We start from the raw sequence: 27,392 nt of genomic DNA on the forward strand, positions 1-27,392 counted from the left end.
AATGTTAACCAGTTGGTTTGCTCCTGTGGCTGAAGATTGTATTAAATGTTCAATGTGCACAACAAATTCTGAGATGAGCCCTTGGATTTTGAGACATGGGGGTGACTATGCACAGGTCTATCTTTCTCTTTTGGGGGGTGGATTGGTGTTGATGTTTTGTGCCTGGTTTAAGACACAGAGTTCCTTTTCATTGTACTGAAAAGAGAGATCATGAGAAAGCTAATAGGTCATAAGAAGAATAGTTATATTTTTGATTAGGGGAGAAGGCTAACCTATTGATCAGGAGAACAATTCATTGTGTTTTATATAAATGGACTTTTAAAAACCAGTTAACTTCTGAAGTTCTTAGGAAATCTTCAGGTGACACAGAAGTGTATGTCTTGGTGAAAATTTTTCATCAAGTGAATGAACAATCTTTGCTTCAGGACACACATGGTTTTGTCTGCATGTTCAGAATTTTTTGTTTGGTATTTCAGGCTGGTGCATCTCCCCCTCTAGTCCAGAATATAATGTATGATTACAACACAGATTTTTGTCTCTCCTTGTCTCTACAAGCTGTAACCTGGGAGGCATTTTACTCCTATTGTTATCTCACTGGTTGAAAAATGGAACAGAGTGTCTGCTTTTTTGCCTGCCTCTGGGTGAAAGATTCCTGTTCTTGGCAGATGATATATAGTTCTCTGTAGATTTCATCACAGCTGTGATGTTACAATTAATGTTGATGTTTGAGGTGGTTGTTTTAGTAGTTTTGATTTCTCACACTCCTCACAAAAGTATCTCCACTCTGCACTGCAGTCTCCTTTATCAGAAAGGCTTGCAGTCTGTCAAAACGTTTGGATGATCATACATTTGGATGAATTCCTTATCCATGGGATTACACTGGCATGATTACACTAGAGAGGAGAGTGGTGTATGATGGGGTGAGACATGGATAATGTGACACTTTAAAATAACAGAGTTGAAATGTGAGGGTTTATGATGGAGTAGATTAAATAATTAATGGACATTATCCAGATAAAAGCACTGTGATGAACAGCAAAGGCTTTTATCTAACTTCACTAATATTTCATTTCTTGTCCTAGGATCCTGAGATCTTGAGATTGTATCTCAGGAAATGGGTCTCCTGAAAGGGCGTATCCCTGAGCGCAACCTGAGACAATTCTTCCTCAAAACTTTTATTCTTGTGGTATTGCCTGTGTCAATTGCACTGTAGGATGTAGTAGATTCCAGCATTTACCTGGAAAAAAAAGACAACTCTGAATTTAAGATGTTTTTAAAAAAATACAGATCAAATACAGGTTATACCTGTATTTACCTGAAAGGAAGAGGGCTCTGAGTTTATGATTATCCCCCAGAAAGTTTCTGACATAGAAAAAACTCATCTTGGATTCAGGTAAATAGGGTAATGGTAGACTTGGACGGGGGAGACTTAGTTCAGATCTCCACTTCACCATGAAGGTTGCTGTGTGACTTAAAGAAGTTTCTTTCTCTGCCCATCCTACCTCATAGCGTTGTTGGAGATAAACTTAGGAACATAGGAAACTGCCACATACTGGGTCAGACCATTGGTCTATCTAGCTCAGTATTGTCTTCACAGACTGGCAGCGGCTTCTCCAAGGTTGCAGGCAGGAATCTCTCTCAGCCCTATCTTGGAGAAGCCAGGGAGGGAACTTGGAATCTTCTGCTCTTCCCAGAGCGGCTCCATCCCCTGAGGGGAAGATCTTCCAGTGCTCACACATCAAGTCTCCCATTCAGATGCAACCAGGGCAGACCCTGCTTAGCTATGGCGACAAGTCATGCTTGCTACCACAAGACCAGCTCTCCTCTTCAGACCAGCTGTCCTCTCCTTGTAGCAGGGAATGACAGCAAAACACCATCTATGTCACCCTGGGCTTCTTGGAGGGAAGGTAGAGATATATAAGCAAGTAAATAAATTAAAAAGTCAAACAGTCTTAAAGGGTACTCCCCTTAAGGCTTTCAGTGTCCACTCACTTGGATTCTCGTTCTTCCCCTCCACCCTTGCTCTGATTCATTCATTCAGATTCAGAATGATGTTGGCAGCAGTGTGCTTTTCTGTTAACTGGCTGGCACTGTGTGCTGTGGAAACGTTATGCTGACTTCATGTTGCTGAGATTACAGATTGAAAGGTTAGTTTTAGAATCTCATCTCAGTCACATGACCTGTTCAGAGGTTGCTGCTTAAGAAACATCCCATTAAGAATGTGACAGCTCTAAAGGTAGAGTGTGCCGTCAAGTCGATTCTGACTCTTGGCACCCACAGAGCCCTATGGTTTTCTTTGGTAGAATACAGGAGGGGTTTACCATTGCCTCCTCCCGTGCAGTATGAGATTATGCCTTTCAGCATCTTCCTATATCGCTGCTGCCCAATATAGTATCAGTGGGGATTTGAACCAGCAACCTTCTGCTTGTTAGCGAAGCATTTCCCCGCTGCGCTCCTCACAACTACATGCCCCCAAAAGCTACTACTGAGGGCTTGGGTTCCCTTGTAAACAAGATAACATGTGGCAGAGATGGGCATTCTCCAAAGTTGGGTTGCAGTACCTTGTTTCCCCTTCCCTTGACTGGAAATCTGCCATACTGTTCCAGAGGTAAGGTGACCTCTGGAACAGTATGGCATATAGTGCAGGGTGCTGCAGTGGAGGGAGGAACACAGAGAAGAACCTGAAATTCCTCCTACCTGAGCAAAGAGGCAGGTAAAAAGTGATGGCTCTCTTATACTTAGCAGAGGGAGAGCAACTGTCCCTATCCAACTCCAGCACAGCATCTCTTCAGTGGTTGTTGCTGGTGTCTACCTTTGTTTGTTTGTTTTTTATTGTGAGCTTTGGAACGTGGAACTATCACTTTTTTTTCTCTCTAAACCACTTTGAGAACTTTTGTTGAAAAACATTATTAAGATATTTGCTGCAGCAGTAGTAGACTATAGTCTGATCAAATCCTTCAGCAAACTATGGTACAACCTGCAACATAAATAAAATTTAATAATGTATAATCTTCTCCTCCTACCCCTAAAGTGCCATTCAGCAAGCTAGCTTCTGGTCATGGTTGTTTGAATCCAACCCAATAATGAGTTTTTGAATTAAATTTAGATTTTATTTAAAGCTAGGTTACATTTAAAAAGAGAGATTTAATTTTTAAGCTTAAATTATGACGCTAAATTCAGGTAAAATAATAAACCTAAAATGAAAATACTTCAGATATTTCTTTCAGCATTTTATTTAGCATTCTCTTCTTTTTGTTGCTACCTCCCCGCTCCCCATTTTTATTTAATTGTACTACTTCTTTGCACATCTAGAATAATTTATGACAAACATTAATATTAATCCCTGCAGTAAGAAGAAAGTATTTATCTTCCATTTGCAGGAAGGTAGAGTAGCTAAAATGGCACTTAGGTTTTTGAAGCAGTTGTGACAAATTTGTGTTGCAAAAGACTGTGCTTTGAATGCCTTGATTGATTGCGAACTGGTATAAACTTGCATTATAAAGTATAGTTCTTTTACTCATCCTACAATAAGGGATGGAATTCAGTTTTTGACTGATCACATTAAGGTAGTTTTGACATTTGATGTTGAGGGCTTAGAGCTGGCCTTAGAGCTGGCCTTAGGGGTGAGTGAACTGGGAGTAGGAGAGTGGTATTGTGAACTTTTCCTAGGCATAGTCTATCTAAAACGGCTACTTGTGTAATTTTTAGGCAGTTTGGCACAATGGGGAATAATTTCACCCTCCCAGAATCTAGGTTTAGAACCATATCTTCCAGTGAGCACTGAAGCAATTCTGGAGTGGATTCAGGGTCTGCTGCTTTCCAGCATGTTCTAGGCAGAATACAGGTAGGCCCTTCCACAGCAAGGAAAGGGGAATGTGCTTTTATTTGTTGGCCTATAAATATATACTAAAACAAATGAACCATTCTCTATTAAAATTGGCGCCTACTTCTGGATCCATAGGGCAGGGTCGTCCGCAGATAATTCTTCAGTGGGAGGGGCCACCCAGTTCTTTCAGACCAGATTGGCAGAGAGACAGGACCACTCAACCCCACTATAATTCTGACTAAAAGGGACAACCGGTTACTATGGAAGGTGCCAATACCAATATACATTGGCTAAACGTTTTGACATTTTGGAGCCATTTATATTCTGGTACTAACTTGTTTGGAGCTAAGATTTAACCCAAGATCAATACACACTTTTAAGAATGGGATGTGTGTGTGTGTGTGTGTGTATATGTATGTGTATATGTATGTATATATGTGTGTGTGTGTGTGTGTATGTATGTGTATATATATACACACACACACACAGTAAAATGTCAGGCAGAATTTAGTGGCTTTTATTTTCCAGAAGTCTTTAAAAGACACTTGAAAAAATTCTGAGGGGAAATGTTTCTCAGCAAAAAACTAGGCATGTGAATGCTGAGAAGCAAAGCACAGCAGTGAACCAATGGCACAATATAAAATCTTATCTCGGAAGTACTCTGACTTTATTCTTCAAGTAATTATTTTTATCCTTCAATAGGTGCATCTGACTGCTGTTGTGCTAACATTGCTGCCTCTCTTGTTAATTATACTCTTTTATGCTTGCTTCACAAGGGCAATTTAGCAGAGTGTGGTAATTAATTCATCCCAAATCAAGCAAGTATTAAAAAAAAAAAAAGCAATTAGGTGCCAAAGTACATACACAGGCTTTGTTTCTTCTCTGAAGCATGTATGTTAGCAAACAGAACGGGGATGTCAAGGCTGGCTGTATGTAATGAAGTGAAAGTTTGCCTGTGTTAAGACATGCTACTAGTTTTGTTTTTAAATCTTACATTTAATTCTGTGACTATATGGTGGCAGGAGTTAAAATGATAGAACCATTAAAGCTGGGAGAGTCGGAAGGTATTTTGTATAAAATACAACAAAACCATTTCTACTCTCCTGTTAGAAATAAGATGTGCTCCAGATCAGTTTTACAAATAGGTTCACAATAGTTAGAAACCCACAACAGGTTTTTTTTCTAGTACACCTGCCCATACATTATTATTATTCATTTGTCCTATGTCAGTGACCAAAGAAGAAAAAGACAGTCAACCCTCTTTCCTAAAGAGTCCCATCTAGTGGCAATCTCTCTTGCCACAGATTACCTGTTCCATATTTTTTTTGTTCAGTTTCATATTTTGCTTTTTCATAGTTGGGAAAAATATTATTTCAGATGTCTTGAATTTGTGCATGGTACTAAATAATCAGTTTTTATTGGTAATACAAAAAATGTTAAAGGAGTCGGTTTTTAAAAAACTGAGAACACCAATTTATTCTGTCTCGTTTTTGTCTTGATTTCCTTGTGAAGGGAAGCCACTCCCTATTTATAGTGACTTACAATTTAAGATATGATTGAGGTACTTCAGTGAAACTGTTAATTAATTTCTTTTATGTACCTGAAAAAGCCTGAATTTCTCTAGCCTGCCAGTTTGATATACATGTTTCATCGGCTCTTTATACATTCTTCTCCAAGTCATTTGGTTTGAGTCACAATGTGGGTTCTCTGTAAAAATTTTAGTTGCTTGGGATTGTGACCTGATTTGGATGCACAAAGTTTCAAAAAGCTGTAATTGCATCTGGACCAAAAAGTTGTGATAACAGCTGCTTAAGTCTAATAAACACATTAACAGCATAAATGCTGATGATAGATTAATTAAATTCACCCAAATTCTTAGGCCTCGGGCTGGTATTCTGTTTTACATAGGCTTGTTTTACTTTTTGGAGCTAGTCATAGTGTGAAACTGTTTGTCGCTCTTTATTCCTGTGCTATTAACAAGCAGCCTAACATCCCGAAATTGTAGTTGGTGATTTTTTTCCTGACATGATGATAGCAATAACAAAAGTTTCACTTTTGTTTCTACGTGTTGAAATTGCATAATCTGGGCCACCAAAAAAGACTTGCACCCATGTAACACATTTCCTGCAAAGCCTTAGTCTTGTATATATAGCAGCTATTGATCGGCCTGAACATTAGCTGGATTCTTCTCATCTCAGAATTTGAAATACTTACATATTTCATTATCTAGGGACATACGGGCTGCCCGGATTAGTCCAGGGTGAAATCATCATCACTTTGTTTTGTAAAGTATTTACTTTGATTGAAACAGATCAGCCTTGTGTTTAAACACAGCCTTGAATCTAGACAATACCACCTTAAGTGGTGCAGCGGGGAAATGCTTGACTAACAAGCAGAAGGTTGCCAGTTTGAATCCCTGCTGGTACTATATCAGGCAACAGTGATATAGGAAGATGCTGAAAGGCGTCATCTCATACTGCGCAAGAGGAGGCAATGGTAAACCCCCCTGTATTCTACCAAAGAAAACCACAGGGCTCTGTGGGTGCCAGGAGTCAAAATCAAATTGATGGTACACTTTACCTTACTAGACAATGACCGTTCATTTAGCTCCTTGGATAACAACTGGTTTTGAGGTGACTGGCTGCCGCAATGTCTGTAGCTCAAGATGTTTTAGCTTACTTTATCCCATATGATATATTGTGTTAAATTGTTTATTCCGTTTGCACCAGATTGAATTTTAATTCAGTTTGCAGGGGTATTTCTGTTCGCTTACAACCCAGCTTATGAAATATTAGTTTTAAATCTTGCTTGTGATCCTGTAGAAAACTTTTGTGTGTTGGCAAGTGGCCAGCTGATTTTAGTCTTTGAAGGAGTGGTAGAATTTCAATCCCAACAATATCTCTCCTGTGTTAAGTGACCAAATTGAATTGATTAGTCATTGGCTGTTCCCAAGCATTTCAATATCATTATTAGTATCGATCTCTTCTTAAGCTGTAGCATTTAGCAGTAAAATGGTCTGTAATCTACTTTTTTGCCCCGGCATTAGATAAATGAAATTATGAGGGAAAATTCTCTTCTCTCAATTATTGCTAATTTTGGAAACAAATTACATATTTATATATTTGAATGATTGGAAATGCTTTTTTGTAGTTTATTTTATTTTATTTGTGGGAAAATCTGAATATGAAAATATTATTTTGCAAAAATAGAAAGATGTTTGAAGATGTAAATGAATATTGTCTGTTGTTGAACTAGATGTTCCTGGTCCTTGCTTTTTAAATTAATTTCTAGTGGTTTAGTGGAAGAAAAGGGAAGGACAAGAGCATCCCCTTCCTAACTATCCAGTCAGGAAGGGGAAGACCACTGAGACCAGTGTTTTTGCCCCTGGTTCATCCCACAAATTAATTCAGTATCAATTTAGGATCTAGGGAAGAACTTAACCGCCTTTCTCATTCCTGAAGAGTGAAGCTGCCATTGATTTTTAGGACTCAGAAGGTGAACTACTCTCAATATTTTTTAAAAAGTTGGGTTTCAAGACGACAACTAATATTTATATACTTTGTTTCAACAAAAGTTCCCAAAGCAGTTCAAATAAATAAAATGGCTCCCTGTCCCCAAAGATCTCTCGATCTCAACTAGTTCTCCTTATCAAGATGTCTTCATAATCTTTGTTCTGTGCCAGCTCCATTGCTGACATTAATCTTTGCTTTCTCTTTTGCTTTTGTATTGTCTTCTATACTAAAATGAGATTACGTTTTGCATTTATATTTGTAAAGTATTTTGTAAACTGAATAGTAGTGTCCTAATGGTTGTATATATTTATACATGGATCAGCCACCATTATGCCATTGTCTTAGTCCTATCAAGGTCTCTGATCAGCGCTGAAAGGTAAACAGGAGTGCCCTTTTAGATGGTCCATTCTTTATTTTTCCAAAATTGTAACCATATTATCTATGTTGGTGTGACTACCACTTCTTTATGCCAAATTTGCCATGATACAAGTGCCCTTTGCTTTCATTGTCATCAGTAGTGCCCTTTCCATAGGAGCCATATGCCTTTTCTTAAACTTCCAAATTTGCACCTAATCTTTACAAAGTAATTTTTTAAAAACTTGTTAACTGTGTAGCCCAGATTAACTGCTCTTCCATTAATATCTGGAGTTGCCATGAGTTCATAGATGCTGTCAGTCAATAACATCTTACTTCCTTTCAAATAATTCTATATGTGACTGCATCCTCCAAAGAGAATATTAGTGTAAACTGGTGGTGTCTAGCCGCTAACTCATGTATTACTGCCTGCACCCATGACAGTGTTGCGCTAGTGTTTTGCACACCCAGGCCCAATAAAGGCGTGTTATTGGATGAACTAGGGCCACTTTTATTAATTAATATTACATAACCTGCAGTGAGCAACAACAATTAGAGTGTGGGTACCCTCTCTATGGGTCAGCCTCATAAGGAGGACCGCCAAAAAAGGGCAAAAGTCTGGGTATTAATTCAGCCTGGACAAAATCCAGACATCATAACAACTGCGAGGTGTTAACCCTGCTGAGGAGTGGCCAACCAGTCTCAACCCCCCAGGCCGCAGAACTCACCAGCCAGCCTCCAAGTAGGGACAGATTATAACCCAATGGCCGCAAAACCTGCAAAGGCTGTTCCTCGGCTTGCTTACTCACCTTAAATGGTCCTCCAGTCAAACACCGATCAAGACAACCTACACGAACCCACACTTTCCAGCCACAAATGCAGGGCAAACCTCAGTTTAGCCCTGCTTGCCCCATCCATCAAAAATTCCACAAATACCTCATTGCAGGGCTCGAAGAAACAAATCGTTCCCATGATTAGACAAATGGACCCCTTCAAGTTTACTGGAAACCCCTTCTTCTGGACCCCTTCAAGTTTACTTTAGTACTTTAGCGAGCGGGCGGCGGGAGAATTCCCTGCCGTCTGCTCGCTTCCCCGGCTGCGCTGCAAATGGCTTCTAGGAAGCCTTTTGCGCAGGCGCACAAAAGGCTTCCTAGAAGCCATTTGCAGCGCAGCCGGGGAAGGGGACGGGGTCGGCAGGGGAGTTCTCCTGCCGACCCCTTGAAATGGGAAGGGAAGGGGCAGCAGGGGTCTTGGGAGTGCACAGGGGGCAGCCGAGCGGGGGCATTGATGAAGAGCCGGGCAGCTGGAAGATACCCTGCCGCCCGATGAATTTAAAGGAGAAGAGCCACGCCAGAGGGGGAATGAAGCGGGCGGCAGGGAGGTATGCCGCCCGCTTACTCAAAAGAATTCGGTCACGTTCTTTGGGGCCAAGTAAAGCCCCCCCCCCCGTACTTTGTTAGAACCTCCCACCCCAGTGCCGGACCGCAGCTCCGCGGTTCCGTGCACACCTCTAAATCCCACCCTGGCCATGCCAGTGTAACCAGGGAATCATGCAAGACCAAGCCAGCACATTATTATTATTATTTCTTGTTTACACAGTCAGACAGGTGTTATTGATTGGTTTGTTTTATCCAGACATCGAGTCCTTCCCAAGGACCTGGGATGCCAGAATTTTATAGTCAATGGTTATAGATATCGTCGCAGAATATAGGCTGTTCCCAGTAAAGCTGCTTTTTGTAATTGGTTGATGGTGATTTCTGTGGCCCCTATGGTGTTGAGGTGCTCTTCAAGGTCTTTTGGAACTGCACCCAGGGCGCCAATTACCACTGGGATTATTTTGCTCTTCTTCTGCCACAGCCTTTCAATTTCAATTTGTAGATCTTTGTATTTGGTGATTTTTTTCTATTTCTTTTTCTTCTATTCTGCTATCCCCTGGTATTGCTATGTCGATTATTTTGACTTGTTTTTCTTTCTTCTCGACTACAGTTATATCCGGTGTATTGTGTGGCAGATGTTTGTCTGTTTATAGTCGGAAGTCCCATAATATTTTTACAACTTCATTTTCTTCAACTTTTTCAATTTTATGGTCCCACCAATTTTTGGCTACAGGTAGCTTGTATTTTTTGCAGATGTTCCAGTGTATCATCCCTGCTACCTTGTCATGCCTTTGTTTTTAGTCAGTCTGTGCGATCTTCTTACAACAGCTGATCAGGTGGTCCACTGTTTCATCTGCTTCTTTACAAAGGCGGCACTTGCTGTTTGTGGTGGATTTTTCGACTTTTGCTCTTATTGCATTTGTTCTTAGTGCCTGTTCTTGTGCAGCCGGTATTAAACCCTCTGTTTCTTTCTTCAAGTTGCCATTCTTAAGCCATTGCCAGGTCTTGGTGATGTCTGATTTTCCACTTATATTGTGTAAATATTGACCATGCAGGGGCTTATTTCTCCATTTTTCTGCTCGATTCTTGACTTGTTCTTTCTTTTAGGCCTGTTTTGTTTCATTGGTGTTGAATAGTTTCGCGTTCTTGACCATTTGAAGTACATCTTCTTCACTGTCCCTTATATATTCTTCAAGGCCTCTTTTCTCCTCTTCTACTGTTTGATGGACTTGCAAGCATTCCTCTTCCACCTGAGTTGCGAGGGAGGTATAGCCTATCGACATTACTGCGGGGGTGCAGAGCATGATTGATGGTCATGATTTTCCTGGTCTTACGATCTAGCGTCTCTAGCTTTACCTGGGTCCAGTCTATTATTCCTGCAGTGTATCTGATAACAGGTATAGCCCAGGTGTTTATGGCTTGTATGGTGTTCCCGCCATTGAGTTTGGACTTGAGGATTTTTCTAACTCTCCTGATGTATTCACTTCCAATTTTTATTTTAACTTCAGTGTGTGCGATGTTATCAGCCTGGAGAATGCCCAAGTATTTGTAATGTTCTTTCACTTCCAGGTTCTTGATGTTGCTTCTATTGGGTAGGTCTATTCCTTCTGTTTTTGTTATTTTCCCTCTGTTCATTATTAATGCAGCACACTTGTCTAGTCCAAACTCCATTGCTATATCGCTACTGAATATAAGGACAGTGTTTAGCAGTGATTCGATTTCTGACTGGGACTTTCCATACAACTTCAGATCGTCCATGTACAGCAGATGGTTGATTTTACTGGATGTTTTAGATGTTTGGTATCCAAGGCCTGTTTTGTTTAGTATTTGTGAAAGTGGGGTCATGGCGATTACAAACAACCGAGGGGATAGTGAGTCCCCTTGGAAAATGCCTCTTCTAATGCTAACCTGTCCAAGTGTCTCGCCATTGATTGTTAACTGTGTACTCCACATGCTCATTGCTTTTTTAATAAATATCTGAATGTTTTTGCTGACACCAGTTGTTTCTAAACATTTTAGTATCCATGTGTGAGGCAATGAATCGAAGGCTTTCTTGTAGTCAATGCATGCAACACTTAGATTTGTTTTTCTTCTCTTGCAGTTTTCTAAAATCATTTTGTCAATCAGCAGCTGATCTTTTGTGCCTCTGGTGTTCGTGCAATTTCCTTTCTGTTCAACTGGAAGCTGTTTGTTAGTTAATAAGTGTTGCATCACTTCGTCTGCTATTATTCCAGTTAATAATTTGAACATGGTTGGCAGGCAGGTTATCGGTCTATAATTACTTGGAACGGCTCCTTTTGCTGGGTCTTTCATGATGAGATGGGTTTTCCCAGTTGTTAGCCATTGTTCAATATCACTGCCTTGCAAAATGTGATTGAACTGTTTTGATAGTTGTTTATGAAGGCTTGTCAGGTGTTTAAGCCAAAAGCCATGCAGTTCATCGTCGCCTGGCGCAGTTCAATTTTTAATTTTCTTTGCTCTTTCACTTATTAATTCTGGTGTTATTATTAGATCTTGCATTTGTTGGTTACATTTTTTGACCTCTTTCATCCAGCCTGCTTTTTTATTATAATCTATTGGATTGTCCCATAATTTCCACCAGAATTGCACTGTTTCTTCTGTATTTGGTGTTTCGATGTTTCTTGCAGTTTCTCCTTCTATGCTTTGGTAGAAACGTCTCTGATTTGACTGGAATTGGAGCTTCTGCCTGTGTTGTGTAATTCTGGCTTCGTATCTGCTAATCTTCTTTGACACTGCTGTTATTTGCTGCTTTATTATTTCCAGGACTTCTCTAATCTTCCTTGAATCTAGATGGTATTTTTGGATCAGATACTGTTTGGTGTTTTCATTCTTCAGCTTCTTGTCTTTCATATCTTTCAATTTACTAGCATCTGATCTAAGCCTGGAGATTTTATTTTCTAATCTAATCTTCCATTTAGGTGATGTACTGCTTTCTTTTTTTACAGGTCCACTGATCTTATATCCGAGCTCTTGCGTTGTTATTGTTGCTGCACTGTACATTAGTTGGTTTGTTTCTTGCAAATTCTTGGTTGTTATTTCTGCAAGTGCAGCATTGACATCTTTTAATGCCTGAGCAAGTTGTTTTTTGGCAACTGTTTTTAGAGCTGGAAGTTGAACTCTGGTGGTTGTTTGGTTCATGTGCTCAGTTATTTTTTGCTTTAGTTCTTCTTGCTTTTCTGTTCAACGGCATTTGGGTTTTTGAGGTGAAGGCAAAGGGGCGGTTGCCTGGTTTTGATTTTGAAACAGTTCAGCAATGGTGGCACCCTCGATTTCCGACACCTCCTCCACCTGCTCCTGAGCAACTTCTTCAATTGGTGGTAATTCTTCTTCCATATCTTGAGCCTGTGTTGCTCTTTGCAGTTCTTCCAGCTCAACTCCTGTGAATACTTTATTTCTTATTATGAATCTTCTCTGGTCTGCTAGCCTTTGTTCTGTTATTTCTGTATCTGGATGCTTCTCTTTCCAAATTTGGTACATTCTTTTAAAATAACCTCTTCTAGTTGGACTAGACTTGTAATAGCAGATCATTATTTCCTTGTTGGAATTTTTCGTATATTTTTTTCGGTTAAGAGACATTTCTTCCAGTAACTTTGCTATCTTCAGCCCTGGTTGCTCAACTGAAGATCCTGAGTCCTGTTGCCCACTTGCCACCTGTTGTTGTTGTTGTTGTTGTTATTTTACACAGTCAGACAGGTTTTATTGACTGGTTTGTTTTATCCAGACATTGAGTCCTATTATTATTATAATTATTATATTTATTATTATTTCTATTTCTATACCGCTCTTCCAAAAATGGCTCAGGGTAGTTTACACAGAGAAATAACAAATAAATAAGATGGCTCCCTGTCCCAAAAGGGCTCACAATCTAAAAAGAAACATAAGACAGACACCAGCAACAGTCACTGGAGGTACCGTGCGCCAGTTACTCTCCCCCTGCTAAATAAAGAGAATCACCACATTAAAAGGTGCCTCTTTGCCAAGTTAGCAGGGGTTAATATCTGGAAAGCGGGCAGTTAAACATTGAAAATCAGCAATCGCCTGCAAATTAAGGCCTCACCACAGAGCAGCCCAATATCGTTCCCACCCAAATGTGTCACTAGTAGGTGAAGGGCGCCATGTTTGGCAATATACTCATCCAGGATGGGCATGCAGAGGTTCCAAGTCATCCCACGATGTCCAAGCCATTCTACTTCGGCCACACTGGCAAGACATAACTGGGTGCCAATGCTGGCCTGCCCTAGAGCCCTCAATAATGGATAATTGGATGGGCAAGGTAATTGATAGGGTGGTGGCTGGCAAACTCCAGGGAGTTTTGGAAGATTTAGATCCATTTCAAACTGGTTTTAGACAGGCTATGGGGTGAAGGCAGGCTTGGTTGGCCTGATGGATGATCTCTACGAAGTAATGGACAGAAGGACTAGGACTCTGTTGGTTCTTTTGGATGTCTCTGTGGCTCTCGATACTATCAACCATGGTATCCTTTTGGATCACTTGTGGGATTTGGGAATAAGTGGTACTGCTCTGCAATAGTTCTGTTCCTCTCTCTCAGGTAGATTCCAGATGGTGTCTCTTGGAGATAGTGGCTCTCTGAAACGAGAGCTATTGTATGGTGTCCCTCAGGGCTCCATCCTATCTCCAATGCTTTTTAACATCTACATGAAACCGCTGGGTGAGATCATCAGGAGATTTGGAGCAGGGTGTTATCAATATGCTGATGACACCCAAATGTATTTCTCCATGATATCATTGTCAGGAAATGGCATAACCCACCCACCACCTACCTCTCTCTCTCTCTCTCTCTCTCTCTCTCTCTCTCTCTCTCTCTCTCTCACACACACACACACACACACACACACACACACACACACACACTGCCTTCCTATAGGCAGTAATGGACTGGATGAGGGATAATAAATTGGTGGCTATGCCCCTGCCAGGAGTGCATCCTATCAACTTCAGTTGATATGACAGCTGTGTCAATTCCTTGAAGACAATGATCTCAGAACTGTGGTGTACTCTCTGGTAACCTCTAGGCTTGATTACTGCAATGTGCTCTATATGTATGTGGTTCAGAAACTTCAGTTGGTCCAAAATGCAGAAGCTAGATTGGTCTCCGCGGTTTCTTGGAGAGACCATATTATGCCTTTTTAAAAGCAATTGCGTTAACTACCAATAGGTTTCTGGGCAAAATACAAAGTGCTGGTAATTACCTTGAAAGCCCCAAGTGGCTACCTGGGATACCTGGGAGAGCACTTTCTTCTGCATGATCCTCATCGCACATTAAGTTCATTGTGGGAGGTCCATCTCTGGATGCCGTCGGCTCGTGTGGCAGTGACTCAGGAAGGGCCTTCTCTGTAGTCACTACTGAGCTCTGGAATGTGCTCCCTATAGCTGTTTGTGATTCAAGATCTTTACTCACCTTTAAAAGAGCCGTTAAGACACATCTTTTAGCCTGGCTTTTAGTAATCTGTGAATGTTTTAAATTGTTGTTTTAATGGATGGTAGTTTTACTTCTATTTTCTTTTCTTTTGTGAACCGTCTAGAGCCTTCAGAGTCAGACGGTATATAAATAATAATAATTATTATTATTATTATACACACACACACACACACACACACAAAGTAGAACAATTAATTGTGGTGTTCTTTATCTGTTTTCTTCCCACAGGCAGCCAGATAAACTGGTGGTGGTTTGGACGAGAAGAAGTCGAAGGAAATCTTCCAAGGTTAGTTAGTGAAGGGACATCCAAAATAAAATCTGACTCTTTAGGTGGTGATTTTGTTGCTTTAGAATAGGAAAAGGAGATTTAAAGTGTGTCTAGGTTCCTACTACTACTGCTGATCCTGATTAAAATTAGTAAGGTTTAATCAATGCATGATTATGCTGTAACCCATTGTAAGTGCTGCAGCAGCTATCAGTGTGGAGATTAATGTTATATAGACCCCTAAAACTGATACAGAGACCACTGGCACTCTGGTGTCACAGTCAGTCTTTTGAACATTAAGCTCAGTCCTAACTATCCCTTCTAATTTATGTATTTATTTCATTTCATTGTTGTCCTGCCTTTCCTTCTAGGAGCTCAGAATATGCCCCCCCCCCATTTTATCCTCATAACAACCCAGATTTGAACATGCACCAGAGCCTAGAAGCAGTCTATCGTCCCTGCAGTGCTTTTAAAAGATGCAGGTTGGAACATGCATTTCCATCTTAATTCTGTTTGTAACATCCAACTGTTTAATATAGGCAGCAATACCATGTTTCCAGATCCTCTAGCTTCATAGACAGCTGTGCTGGGATTAATAAAGCCAGTCAAAAGTCCACCATTTCTCAGAGCCAGTGCTACATGTTGTTTGATGCCACAGATGTCCATCTCTTCACACACACAGCTGCCGCACAATGAGCATGAGTTTTGGACAACTGTTTCCACCCTTAAAATGTTACTAACTAATATAGGCAGATCTCTTTTTATTTTTTTAAAGAAGTGTTTGACTTCTGTTGAAGGCCCTGCCTGCCTGTAAATGAGCGACATACAGTTTTGGTAATTCCAAGATCAATTCTGAAATATCTCAGACTGTAGAAATAAGCTGCTAACTACCACCAAGTTCTGGACCTAATGGGCTGGTTCAGATGATAGTCAAACTGTGGCTTGTTCAGTCATACTCATGATTTAAAGCCTGTGGCCCCTGTGTACTTCCTCCTCCCTCCTCATCTCACATGCCTAGGAAAACCTGGTCTGTTTAAACCGCAGCTCCATGGCTCATCTAGATCCACAGCTGTGATGTAACCATGCTTTACAAACCAAGATTTGCAATGGTGATGTAGACCAGCATTTGAAATATCACTGCTCCACATGGGAACTGAGGTGATGAGGGATGTGGGAGGGAGTTCATGGACTTGGCAGACTTTAAGTTACATGACCAAACTAACTGTGGTTTGTTAGGTTGTCTGAACTAGCCCACTATTTATATCTGTATATCTATGGTGTGTGTGTGTGTGTGCGCGGGCATGCATTACGTACATGATTCTGTTTAATTTGAGATGTTTGTCTCCAGGATTATAGATCAATAAGCATTCCTAAGCCCTTAGTCATTCTGCCGGTAATACAAAATTTTAATACATGTTATTAGTTTCATCTAATTGCATTCTTGGAAGCAAGTCAGATGCCACATTCTTTTGTATTAGTAAGATATTTATGTCTCAAGAACTACATAAATCTTTGGCAGTCTGTCTTTGGCTTTCTTATGCTATTCTTTTCAAATGATGGGAGGAGACATTTCAATGATACCCAATGGACTGAAAATGGAACAGAATTAAAAAATAAAAATCTATATATTAGAAAAATCAGAGAACCAGGTTATGTATGCTTCTGTTTTGGCAAACCACTATATTTTACAAAAGATCTTAGTCTAGGATTATCTTTCTCCCCTCCCTCCCTATTAAAGGTAAAGTGCTGTCGAGTCGGTGTCAACTCCTGGCGACCACAGAACCATGTGGTATTCTTTGATAGAATACAGGAGGGGTTTACCATTGCTATCTCCCGCACCATATGAAATGACACCTTTCAGCATCTTTCTATATTAAGGAACATACCAGCGGGGATTCGAACCAGCAACCTCTTGCTCCCTAGACAAGTTACTTCCCCACTGCGCCATTAAGTCTCTCCCTTCCTATTACAGCAGGAGATAAGAAGGATAGCATGGTGTGATTGCCTGGTGCCTAAGAGCTTCGAATAACTGGTGGTAGTGAATGAAGGTGAAAAATACTCTATTTCTCTCTGGCTTGTCTGGCCCTGAGCTTGTGAAAGGTGTGTGTTGTCCTGGGAACTTCCTTAGGCTTTTCTTCGCTCTGCTGAAGTGGTACTTCAACACAGTAATGGAGTGTTACTTCAACAATGGATGAGCAAGTTGGGGCAATAAATGGGATCACTTTCATTCATAGCTTGAGTAGCTTGTAACATATTTCTTATCTTTTTGTAAAAACCACAATATTATTTTGTCCTATATGTGGACTAAGTTTTGCAGATAATGCAAACATTTATTATTATTATTTTACATTTTATATCCCACTCTTCCTCCAAGGAGCCCAGAGCAGTGTACTACATACTTAAGTTTCTCCTCACAACAACCCTGTGAAGTAGGTTAAGCTGAGAGTGAAGTGACTGGCCCTGAGTCACCCAGCTAGTATCATTGCTGAATGGGGATTTGAACTTGGGTCTCCCCGGTCCTACTCCAGCACTCTAACCACTACACCACGCTGGCATTAAATGCTGGAGATCACTTAGATCAGTTGTGGTTAAAAGAACCAAGTCTCTGAATTCACAGAAATGTTGTCAAAAAAGAGAGTAGGCATGGAGAGTTCATCTCTAGGGTAAAGAAGCTGGTTGAGGTGGTTCTTTTGTGGCCTTTTTTTATTACTTTGTGCCAAAGAGCACAAAACGTACTCCTTACAGATGCTGAGAACCTGCCAACATTTCAGAATGTAGAATAAGGACAAAAATGCACCTCCCCCCACCAAACTGGGCAGGCATTCTGTTGCGCGAGGGAGAGCGATAGTTTTTAGCAATGTGTACTGTTTCTGTCACTTATCCACCATTGCATATGCTCAGCAGATCTTGCTCCACACATTAATTCCAGTAGTTCTAATTGCATGAGTCAAGGGTTGTTTTTTCTTCTTCTCTCCCCTGCCCGACCTTTCTTCAGGCTCATAGCTGGCAGCCAGGAATAAAAAATCCATATCGTGGTGTGGTTGTGTGGCCTGTTCCTGAAAACATTGAAATCACTGTGACGCTTTTTAAGGTAAGAGCTGGCTTTTGTTTGTGAGGGGTTTTTTTCCACCCCAAATAAGAATAAGTGTAAACTGATACAATATTTATTTTTATTAAGACTTAAGTCTGAAGCTTGGTTTCTTGGAGACATACCTTTTGAAATCAAAGTAACTCAATTTCCAGATTGTTTTAGGGTATAGCTCTGGCCTTGATGTAATCAGTAGAAATGAAATCCTTTCTTTGTTTTTTACATGTATATCCCGCTTCTCCTCCAAGGAGCCCAGAACGGTGTACATGGTTATATATGTCCTCACAACAACCATGTGAGGTAGGTCAGGCTGAGAGATATGCGACTGGCCCAGAGTCACCCAGTGAGTTTTATGGCTGAATGGGGATTTTGAACTCAGGTCTCCCTGGTCCTAGTCCAGCACTCTAACCACTGTATCATACTGGCTATTATTCCATTAATATTCCAGTGTAACAAGATCGCAGCCTGATCCTTTGCATGTTTACTCCGCAATAAATATTACAGCCTTCAATTATTAATAATGAAAGCAGAATTTATTTTCCCCTCTGTTCTTCAAGAAGTTCAAGGTATGAAACAAAGTATATAACCCATTATATGAAAAAAAAATTGCATAAATAATAAGCATTGCAAACAATATCAGGTAATGGTTAAAAACATGTTCAAGCTCCTTTTAAAAGACTTCAAGGTGGATTCCAGCAGGCTTCTTTCTGGAGGGAGCTCCAAAACTGATTTAAATATTAAATCCCATGGTATGTGATTGCTAAGAGTGTGTGTCAATTTTATTGTTTGCAGTATGTGTTGATTTGTTTGGCTGCAGAAAACGTACAATAATAGAATTTCCAAAGATATACACAGATCTGGAATAAAGCCTCTTGTTTGGGACTTCTTAGGATCAGGAAGTGCTCACCATTTTGTCGTTATCTCAGCACTTCCTCATTTTTCCTCACAGGCAGCCCAAAATCTGTTTGGTTATAGGTGGGGTGCAGATTTCCCCCTAAGCATTTGAGGAGTTCCTTCCTCTTTTGACTAAACTCCCCCCACCAAACATAATAACGCATATTTTCAATCCCCAAAATGTGTTTTTCTCCACTGAAAAGTCAGGTTGTGCACAAATCCAGATTGTTTGGTTCGAGTCTGAACCAGACTCGAACCAAACCGGGGATGTTAAATTTTGGTACCCCGAACCATCCCTCTGGCTCAGCTCAAATTTGAGCTGGTTTGGGGGTTCTAGAGGGTTTTTAAAAAAATTAAATACTCACCACCTACAGGGGATCTTGCTGTGGTCATTGAAGGGGGGGTCTTCTGCAGGCCCCCCCCCGTCTCTCCTAGGCTGTTTTGGCCCATTTGGGGGCCATTCCAGGCCTTGCTGAGGACGTGTTGGCTATTTTGGAGACTGCCACAAATGTGCATGGCTGGGTCATGACCAGGGCACATGCAATGGCCAGGGTGCATGCGTGGCGGCCTCCAAAATGTCTGCCACCACCACAGCAAGGGCCAGAACAGCCTGGAAATATGCCCAGCCCGGGAGAGACTGCTGGGGGGCCCGTTGGAGACTCTTTCCCACAGCTGCGGCAGCACCCTCCAGAGGCAGTGAATGTTACAAATGCTTTTTTTAAAAAAAGACTCTAGAACCTCCAAACTGGCCCCAAGCCAGCTTGCAGGAAGGTGGGTGGTTGGCTCAACCTCAAGCCAAACCAAGTCCGGTCTGGCTTGAGAGTGAACCCTTGAGCCAGAGCAGTTCAATGTTTAACCAGCTTGAGGTTGAGTTAGTTCACACATTGCTACCCAAAAGTATATTTCTCTTCCCCCTTCCAATGTTGCTCCTTGAGCTTTCCTTCTGGTGCACCCCTGGTTATAGGGTCAGTGTTGAATTGATGGGAGTGGGGGAGAGAGATGGCAGATGTTGGTCTTAAATGGTCACAACATGAGGGGAAAGAGGTGCAGCATATGGCCTCCCCTACAAAATTGGGAAGCCACTTTTGGGTCACAAAAGGTATCTGCTATGTCATATGGAATACCAAATGTGGATAAACCTTTCCTTCTCAAAATATTCACCGAGGCGGCTTATTTTAAACAATAGTTTGTTTGACCTAAGACTTCATTATCTGTGATTAGAAGCTGTTGCACTTTGGTAATATTATGCAGATTGTAACTCATCTAAATGTTAAGCTGCTTTGTTTCTACTTCCTAAATCCTTGGAACTGTAATCATATAAGAAAACTGTGTGTATGCTAAGGGAGGATAAATAGCACATAAACCATAGCACACTTCAAATAACAGTATAGAACAGTCCACTTCATGTGAGGTGACAAAGAAATACTATTGCTTAAAGAGCATTTTTCTTTATTTTCATAAATAGTTCTTTATGAGCATAGTTCTTTATTTTGGCCTAGTTAATACTGAGGTTGTAAAGTTATGTATGGGCTACATTACTTTAGACTGGACCAGGTGAGAACTTAGGTAATAGATGTAAATTACATTGGTACAGAGGGGAAGAATTGTTGTAGTTGTGTATTTAAGATATGTTAGGCAATGCTGAACAGGTCATGTGTTCTTGAGGGCAACAAAATGTTTTGGGGCCGTATGTATCACACCCTTTTGCACCAGATTCATCCAGAGTAACTGCTCTGGTTTTGATTGCAGCCATTAATACTGACCTGAGTCCCAAATTCATCAGTAAACAGTTTGTTTATTTGCCGCATTTGTATACCACCCTATATAAAATCTCATGGAAGTTTACTATCCAATCAAACAACCAAAACCTAAAAATAATATAAAATGATTAATATTTAAATTACCATGTATAAAGCTTTAAAACATCATAAACAGGTATATTTTCAAGTCGTTTAAAAGCGGCCAGAGATGGGGAGACTCTGATTTCATTTGGGAGTGTGTTCCAGAGCCTTGGGGCAACCCTAGAGAAGGCTTGGTTTGGGGTCATCACCAAGCAAGCCAGTGGCTACTACAACCAGACCTCCCCTGATGATCTTAATAGGTGCAGAGCTCATGAAAAAGGTGGAGCTCTTATTTACTCTGGGCCCAAGCCATATAATTGAGGTTTCTCTCACTCACTCTCCCGCCCCCCGCAGCCGGCTCGCCCTCCCCCCCCGCAGCCGGCTCGCCCGCCCTCCCCCCCCCGCAGCCGGCTCGCCCGCCCTCCCCCCCGCAGCCGGCTTGCCCGCCCTCCCCCACAACTCTCCCCCTCCCCCCCACAACTCTCCCCTTTGGGCGGGCCAGGCCATCCCGCCGCTGCCTCCCACCTCCTCCTCCCAGCTGGTAGGGCTTTGCCCACCATCTGCCCACCTCCTCGCCGCCGCCATTATTTCTCCCAGCCACTGCTTCCTCTTCCTGGCCAGCCGGACTTCGCCCGCCATCCACCCACCTCTTCTGGCCGGAAGGGCTTCACCTGCCGGCCCTCCCCTTCTGCATCCTGACTGCCGCCATTATTTCTCTCCACTTCAATGCTGGAACTCTTGTACACTCTAGAGCATCTGCACATTAGTACTTGATTGCTCCCTTCACCTCAGAGATCTTCCCACCCTCACCTGAGCTGCACTCCTGATTCTCCTCCTCCATCTGGTTGCTTCCATCCCCCTCACCCTCACCCTTCTTAGTCGTGGCTGCAGCATTGCTGCCGCCTATTAGCCAAGCTGCAGCCCTCTATCCCTAGATACCACCCCACCCTCACCTGATCCCCACTCCTGCTCCTTCCTCTAGGAGCAGCAACAGTTGACCGGGCCCTTCCTCACTGCTGCCACCACCATGGCCTCTCGTTCCCCTCAGGCCGCTGTCAGGCCCGGGCCCATCCCATGCCTGCCTGCCTGCCTCCCTCTCTCTGACTATGGCCTCGGTAGCCCCAAACAGCAGCAGTGGTTGACTGGGCCCTTCCTTGCTGCTAGTGCTCCCATGGCTGCTCATTCCTCTCAGGCTGCTGACAGGCTCAGGCCAGTCCCTTGCCCTTCCTTCTGTCTCTCTTCCCCTTCCCTTCTTTTTCTCTTTCTCTCTCCTCCACTCGCTCTTCCCCACTCTTTCTTCCTCCTCCCTACATGTTTTCTCTCCCTCCCTCCCTCCGCCCCGAGTTAAAAGATTTTGTTCATCTTGTTTCCTCATTTAATGCACACAACGGCAGCTTCCTTCTTCTGAAGGGGCTCTTTCCTCTCTCACGACCAGTCTTTTTGCAGACCCCTGCCTGCTATCCTTTTATATATAGAGATTCCTCTCCTTTACAATCAAGAACATCTTCCAACCAGTAACAGTTGCATTCCAACTGACCTTAACCATCACAGGCTCCTCCTCCTTATCTGCATAGGGAATCCCCACTGCCCAATCACCACAGTGCCACAGGCTCCTCCTCCCTATCTGCATATGGAATCCCCACTGCTCAATCACCATGGTGCTTCTGTTCTCACAGGCTCCTTCTCCCTATCTGCATATTGAATCCCCACTGCCCAGTCAGGTGCTTCTGCTTGCAAACTCTGTCAGCCAATCGCCTCCTTTCCACCACGTCCCCACACATGGCCCATCTTGGAGAATTAATAATATAGATAAGTAATAACTAGTACTTGGTAATTTGCCTGGAAACTAATTGACAGCCCTGGTAGTTCTTTTAAATTAGGAGTAAATTGGTCTCTATGGGTGGCTCCGGAGACCCACCTGGCTTCCAGATTCTGCACCAGTTGCAGTTTTCGATCTATGTACAAAGGCAGCCCAACATAGAGTGCATTGCAATAGTCAAGCCTGGATGGTACCAGCATATGTACCACTGTTTTAAGGTTGTTTGTCTTGAGAAATGGACATAGCTGGTGTATCAGCCGAAACTGATAAAAAGTGCTCCTGGCTATTGCCTCAACCTGAGATTATCAGGGAGAGGTTTAAGTCCAGATGTATTTTCAAGCTGCGTACCTGATCTTTTGGGGGGAGTGTAACCCCATCCAGAGCAGGCAGATCTAAAGCACCGACAAGTACCTCCATTTTGTTTGGATTCAACTTCAGTTTGTTCTTCCTCATCCAGCCCATTGATGATTCCAAGCAAGCATTTAGAGAGGTTAAGCCATCTCCTGATGAAGTTGATATTGAGAAATAGATCTCGATGTCATCAGCATATTGATAGCACCCTGCACCAAATCTCCTGATGATTTCTCCCAGCGTTTTCATGTAGATAGAATTGAGCCCTGTAGCTCTCTCTTTGAAGAGCAGTCTCCAAGTGACACCATCTGGAATCTACCTGAGAGGTAGGAGCAGAACCACTGCAAAACAGTGCCTCTCACCCCCAACCCCCTCAGGTGATCCAGAAGAATACCATGGTTGATGGTACTGAAAGCTGCTGAGACATCCAAGAGGACCAGCAGGGTCACACTCCCCCTGTTGATTCCTAATTGGAGATCATCCATCAGGCCAACCAAGGCAGTCTCTACCCTATAGCCCACCTGAAAGCCAGTTTGAAATGGGTCCAGATAATGTTTCTTCCAAGACTGACTGGAGTTGAGAAGCCACACGCTGTCAATCACCTTGCCCAACCATGGAAGACTGGACGCAGCCTATAATTGCCTAGCAATGAGGGATCCAATACAGGTTTTTTCAAAAGTGGTCTAACTGTTTGCTTGAGACAAGGAGGAATCCTGCCCTTCCTCAGAGAGGACTAATGATACTAACAAGACCCTTTCCAATAACTTCCCTGCTAGATTGTATAAGTCATGTAGGGCGAGGGTCAAGAGAACAGGTGGTAAGGCGAACTTCTCCAAGCAGCTTTTCTACACCCTTGGAAGTCACAAATGGGAAACTGATCCAACATAACCATACAAGAGGAGTTGCTGGACACCTCCATAGTAGACTCTGCAATAACTGTGGAATCCAGTTTAACTCTAATCTGAGAGATTTTATCTGCAAAAAACTCATTAAAGGTATAACAGTGAATCACTGAAAGCTCTAAATTCTGATTCAAATAAGGAGTGGCATGTACTAGTCCCCTCACAACCCTGGACAACTCTGCTGGACATGAGCTTAGGATGCAATGTGTGCAGAAAGGAACTGTTTTTTTGCTGCAACTCATTGCCTGAGCATAGATCTTCATATGTGCTCTGTGCTGTGATTTGTAGGATTCGAATCAAGTCTTTCTTCACCTGTGCTTTAACCACCTGCCTTCCACATGAGGTGGAAGAGTGAAACCTTTTTACACCTTTTTGCCACTATTTAACCTCCCTGGGAAATGTGCAGCCATTAATAACCTACTGAGCAGTTGAAGCAGTCACATTGACTTAGACTCATGATTATCCCTCAGTGCTAGGAAGATGAGAGCTGTAGCAACTGGAATTTTGAGGACAACTGTTTCAAGTGCGGAGCACGGTGGCTGATGAGTTTTCCTGCTGTTTGTTGAAGATGAATTTTTTTCCAGGGGAAGGGAGAAGCAAACGTGGTGTAGTTCTCGACATCAGAGCATTAAAACAGCCCTGTATCCTAACAGCAACTGCTTGTACTGATTAAAAACTCAAGATCATAGCTGAGTTTCTGTCACTTTATCTGTATTGGCAACATACACGGGCAAAACGTGTTGCTCATACAGAACTATGTTGGAATCTGAGATAAAGGATTGTTGCTATTTGTAAAGCAGCGATCTGAAATAGTTGTGTAGGTAAAACCCAGGGCCTCAGATAGGCAAGCCATGTGTTCTGGGAAGAGATACAGATTGTGGCGTCTCTGAATCTGTAAGTGGCTGTTGAAATGGTGTTGCTGGTAGGATTAGAGGGTAAGTCTAGGCTTCAGTTACTAATGAGAATGTTAAGTATAGCCTCTTAACAGTCACTAGTGGATGCTTGAAAACCTACTACTTAAAAGCTTAGGCAATCAGTCAATGGGCAGGATATTTTGCATGATATAGATGTCCCCGTTATCTCTGGGAAATTGTCATATTCGTATATGGGAAGCTTATGCACCCAAATGGCAGCATTCTCACTCCAGCCTAGTACTCTATTTAAAATGATATTTTCTGGCACTAAATTGTAAAATGATGGCTCCAGTATTTAATAGATTAAAATAGGGATGTACCTGTGAATGTGTAGTGGGCATGGCCAGGCAGATGTGGGGTGGGTCATGACTCCAACTCCAAAGATAAGAGTTTTCATTGGCATGAAGCAGTGTCATAGGACAAAAGGAACCTTTTAATTGAAGAATGTAATAAAAGCAGCTATTTTTAAGAAATGCTTTTTAAAAAAAATTTTAAAAAGGCTAAACAACAACAAAAAAGCAAACTAATAATTTGCACCACACAGTATATAAAAGTACAGTTTATGGTCAAACTGTGAAGTTTACATTACAAGTATTTGGTAGCTAAATATTGAAATTTAATATTCAGTATCCAGTCCAGGAGAAAGCAATTCTGTACACACTAAACTGGGAGTACGGCCCATGATGGAACACAGACTTACTTGTGAATAAACATATACAGACTCAGGCTGCAAAAGAGAAGTTTTGCACTTTTCAGCACACTACAAAAAGAAAAGCAGTAACGAGTCTTAAGAAGACCTTTTTCTCTTATGGATGACACAGAAGGAGAGCTGGTCTTGTGGTAGCAAGCATGAATTGCCCCCCTTTTCTAAACAGGATCTGCCCTGGCTTGCATATGAATGGGAGACTACTTATGAACACTGTAAGATATTCCCCTTGGGGGCAGGGCTGCTCTGGGAAGAGCACCTCCATGCTTGAATGCAGAAGGTTCCTGTTTCCCTCCCTGGCAGCATCTTCAAGATAGGGCTGAGAGAGATTCCTGCCTGCAACCTTGGAGAAGCTACTGCCAGTCTGTGTAGACAATACTGAGCTAGATGGACAAATGTTCTGTCTCAGTATAAGGCAGCTTCCTATGTTCCTCTTTATTTTCCACCCTATGCCATTATCTTCTCCTTTGTTCTTCCCTTTTGTTGAGGCACATACCCAAGCGCAATCGAGAGGCTAGTCCTCATCACTGACATTTGTTTGTTTGTTTGTTTGTTTATTTGTTTGTTTGATTTTTAGAACGCCCTTACAAAATAGCTCAGGGCGGTTCACAAACATCAAACACCCTTTAAAACCATTTAAGAGCACTGGAAGGCCAGGCCGAACAGGTAGGTCATTAGGGCTCTCCTAAATTCTAATAAAGAATTCAAATTACGGATGTCTGCAGGGAGCGCGTTCCACAGTCCAGGAGCGGCTACAGAGAAGGCCCACCTCTGGGTTGCCACCAGACGAGCTGGTGGTATCTGGAGCCGGACCTCCTCAGATGATCTTAGTGTGCGGTGGGGATCAGACCAAAGAAAGCGCTCTCTAAGGTAACCTGGATCTGAGCTGTTCAGGGCTTTAAAGGTAATAACCAGCACTTTGTATTTTGCTCGGAAACATATTGGCAGCCAGTGCAGCTGTTTCAAAACAGGCATAATATGGTCTCTCCGAATTGCCCCGGAGACCAGCCTTGCTGCCGCATTTTGAACTAACTGAAGTTTACGAACTACGTACAAAGGCAGACCCACGTAGAGCGCATTACAGTAGTCAAGCCTGGAGGTTACCAGCTGGTGCACCACTGTTCTGAGGTCATCCTCCTCTAGGAATGGGCGCAGCTGTCAAATCAGCCTAAGTTGATAAAAAGCACTCCTGGCCACAGCCTCCACCAGAGATACCAGAGTGAGGCCTGGATGCAGGAGTACCCCCAAGCTGTGTACCTGCTCCTTCCGGGGGAGTGTAACCCCATCCAGCACAGGGAGATCTAACTCATCCCTCAGATTCTGAGCCCCTACAATGAGCATCTCTGTCTTGCTTGGATTCAGTGACATGTCACTGTATTATTTAGAGCCTCTAGAGGCAGAGCTACACGTGAAAGTCTTTTGAAAAGACTCATTTCAAAAGCTAGGTCTGTCTGTTGCAGCAGGTGTGAATGGGAAGGAAGGGCAATATTGCTGATTTTTCCAGAACAGTTTTCCAGAACTGATTGTTGATAATGCCACAATTCCAGGTGATCTGTGGCAGTTGGAGAATATGGACCTCCGACTCACAGGCAAGGCTACCCCCACCCACCCACCACCACTACTTTGGCTACTTGTATTTCTTGATTAGTTATTTGCCTACATAATATAGCAAGGTCTATTTTGCAACTCGTCGAACTAGTAAACTTCCCTGAGCCATTTTTCAAGGGCGGTATATAAATAAGGAGTGCAGAGTTGATATCTCTGCCACAGGCATAGCCAGCCCCAGTAAGAGGTTTCCCTATGATTTCGTATGTTGCATTTTTGTCAAAGTTAAACTGTTCAGCTGGATCAATGTTCATGTTTCATGTTCAGCTGGATCAATGGATGCAGGAATCTGTATTTCATGTGAGATGGTATCTGTTTCATAATCTGGAATAGATTACATGTGAGAGAGAGAAAGAGAATGTCAAACTTCATTTTAAAACAAAGTTTCTTCTATTCCTGGGTGTGGAGAATAATCTCACAGTATCAGAAACTTTTTATAATTGACTCACAGTATCCCTGTACAGACAGTTGTGGGAGG

The 27,392-nt window shown here is 42.2% G+C and overlaps 1 protein-coding gene across 1 annotated transcript in view; it reads left to right on the top strand.

Moving 5' to 3' along the window:
- The window catches only part of EHBP1 (EH domain binding protein 1), a 418,269-nt gene that overhangs the window by 55,548 nt on the left and 335,329 nt on the right, over window positions 1–27,392 (top strand). The window contains 2 exon segments of the mRNA XM_053284345.1: window positions 14,758–14,815; window positions 17,790–17,885. Coding sequence (XP_053140320.1) covers window positions 14,758–14,815; window positions 17,790–17,885 — 154 coding nt within the window.

This window comes from Hemicordylus capensis, chromosome 1 (genome assembly GCF_027244095.1).
Source record: "Hemicordylus capensis ecotype Gifberg chromosome 1, rHemCap1.1.pri, whole genome shotgun sequence".
Lineage (NCBI taxonomy): Eukaryota > Metazoa > Chordata > Lepidosauria > Squamata > Cordylidae > Hemicordylus > Hemicordylus capensis.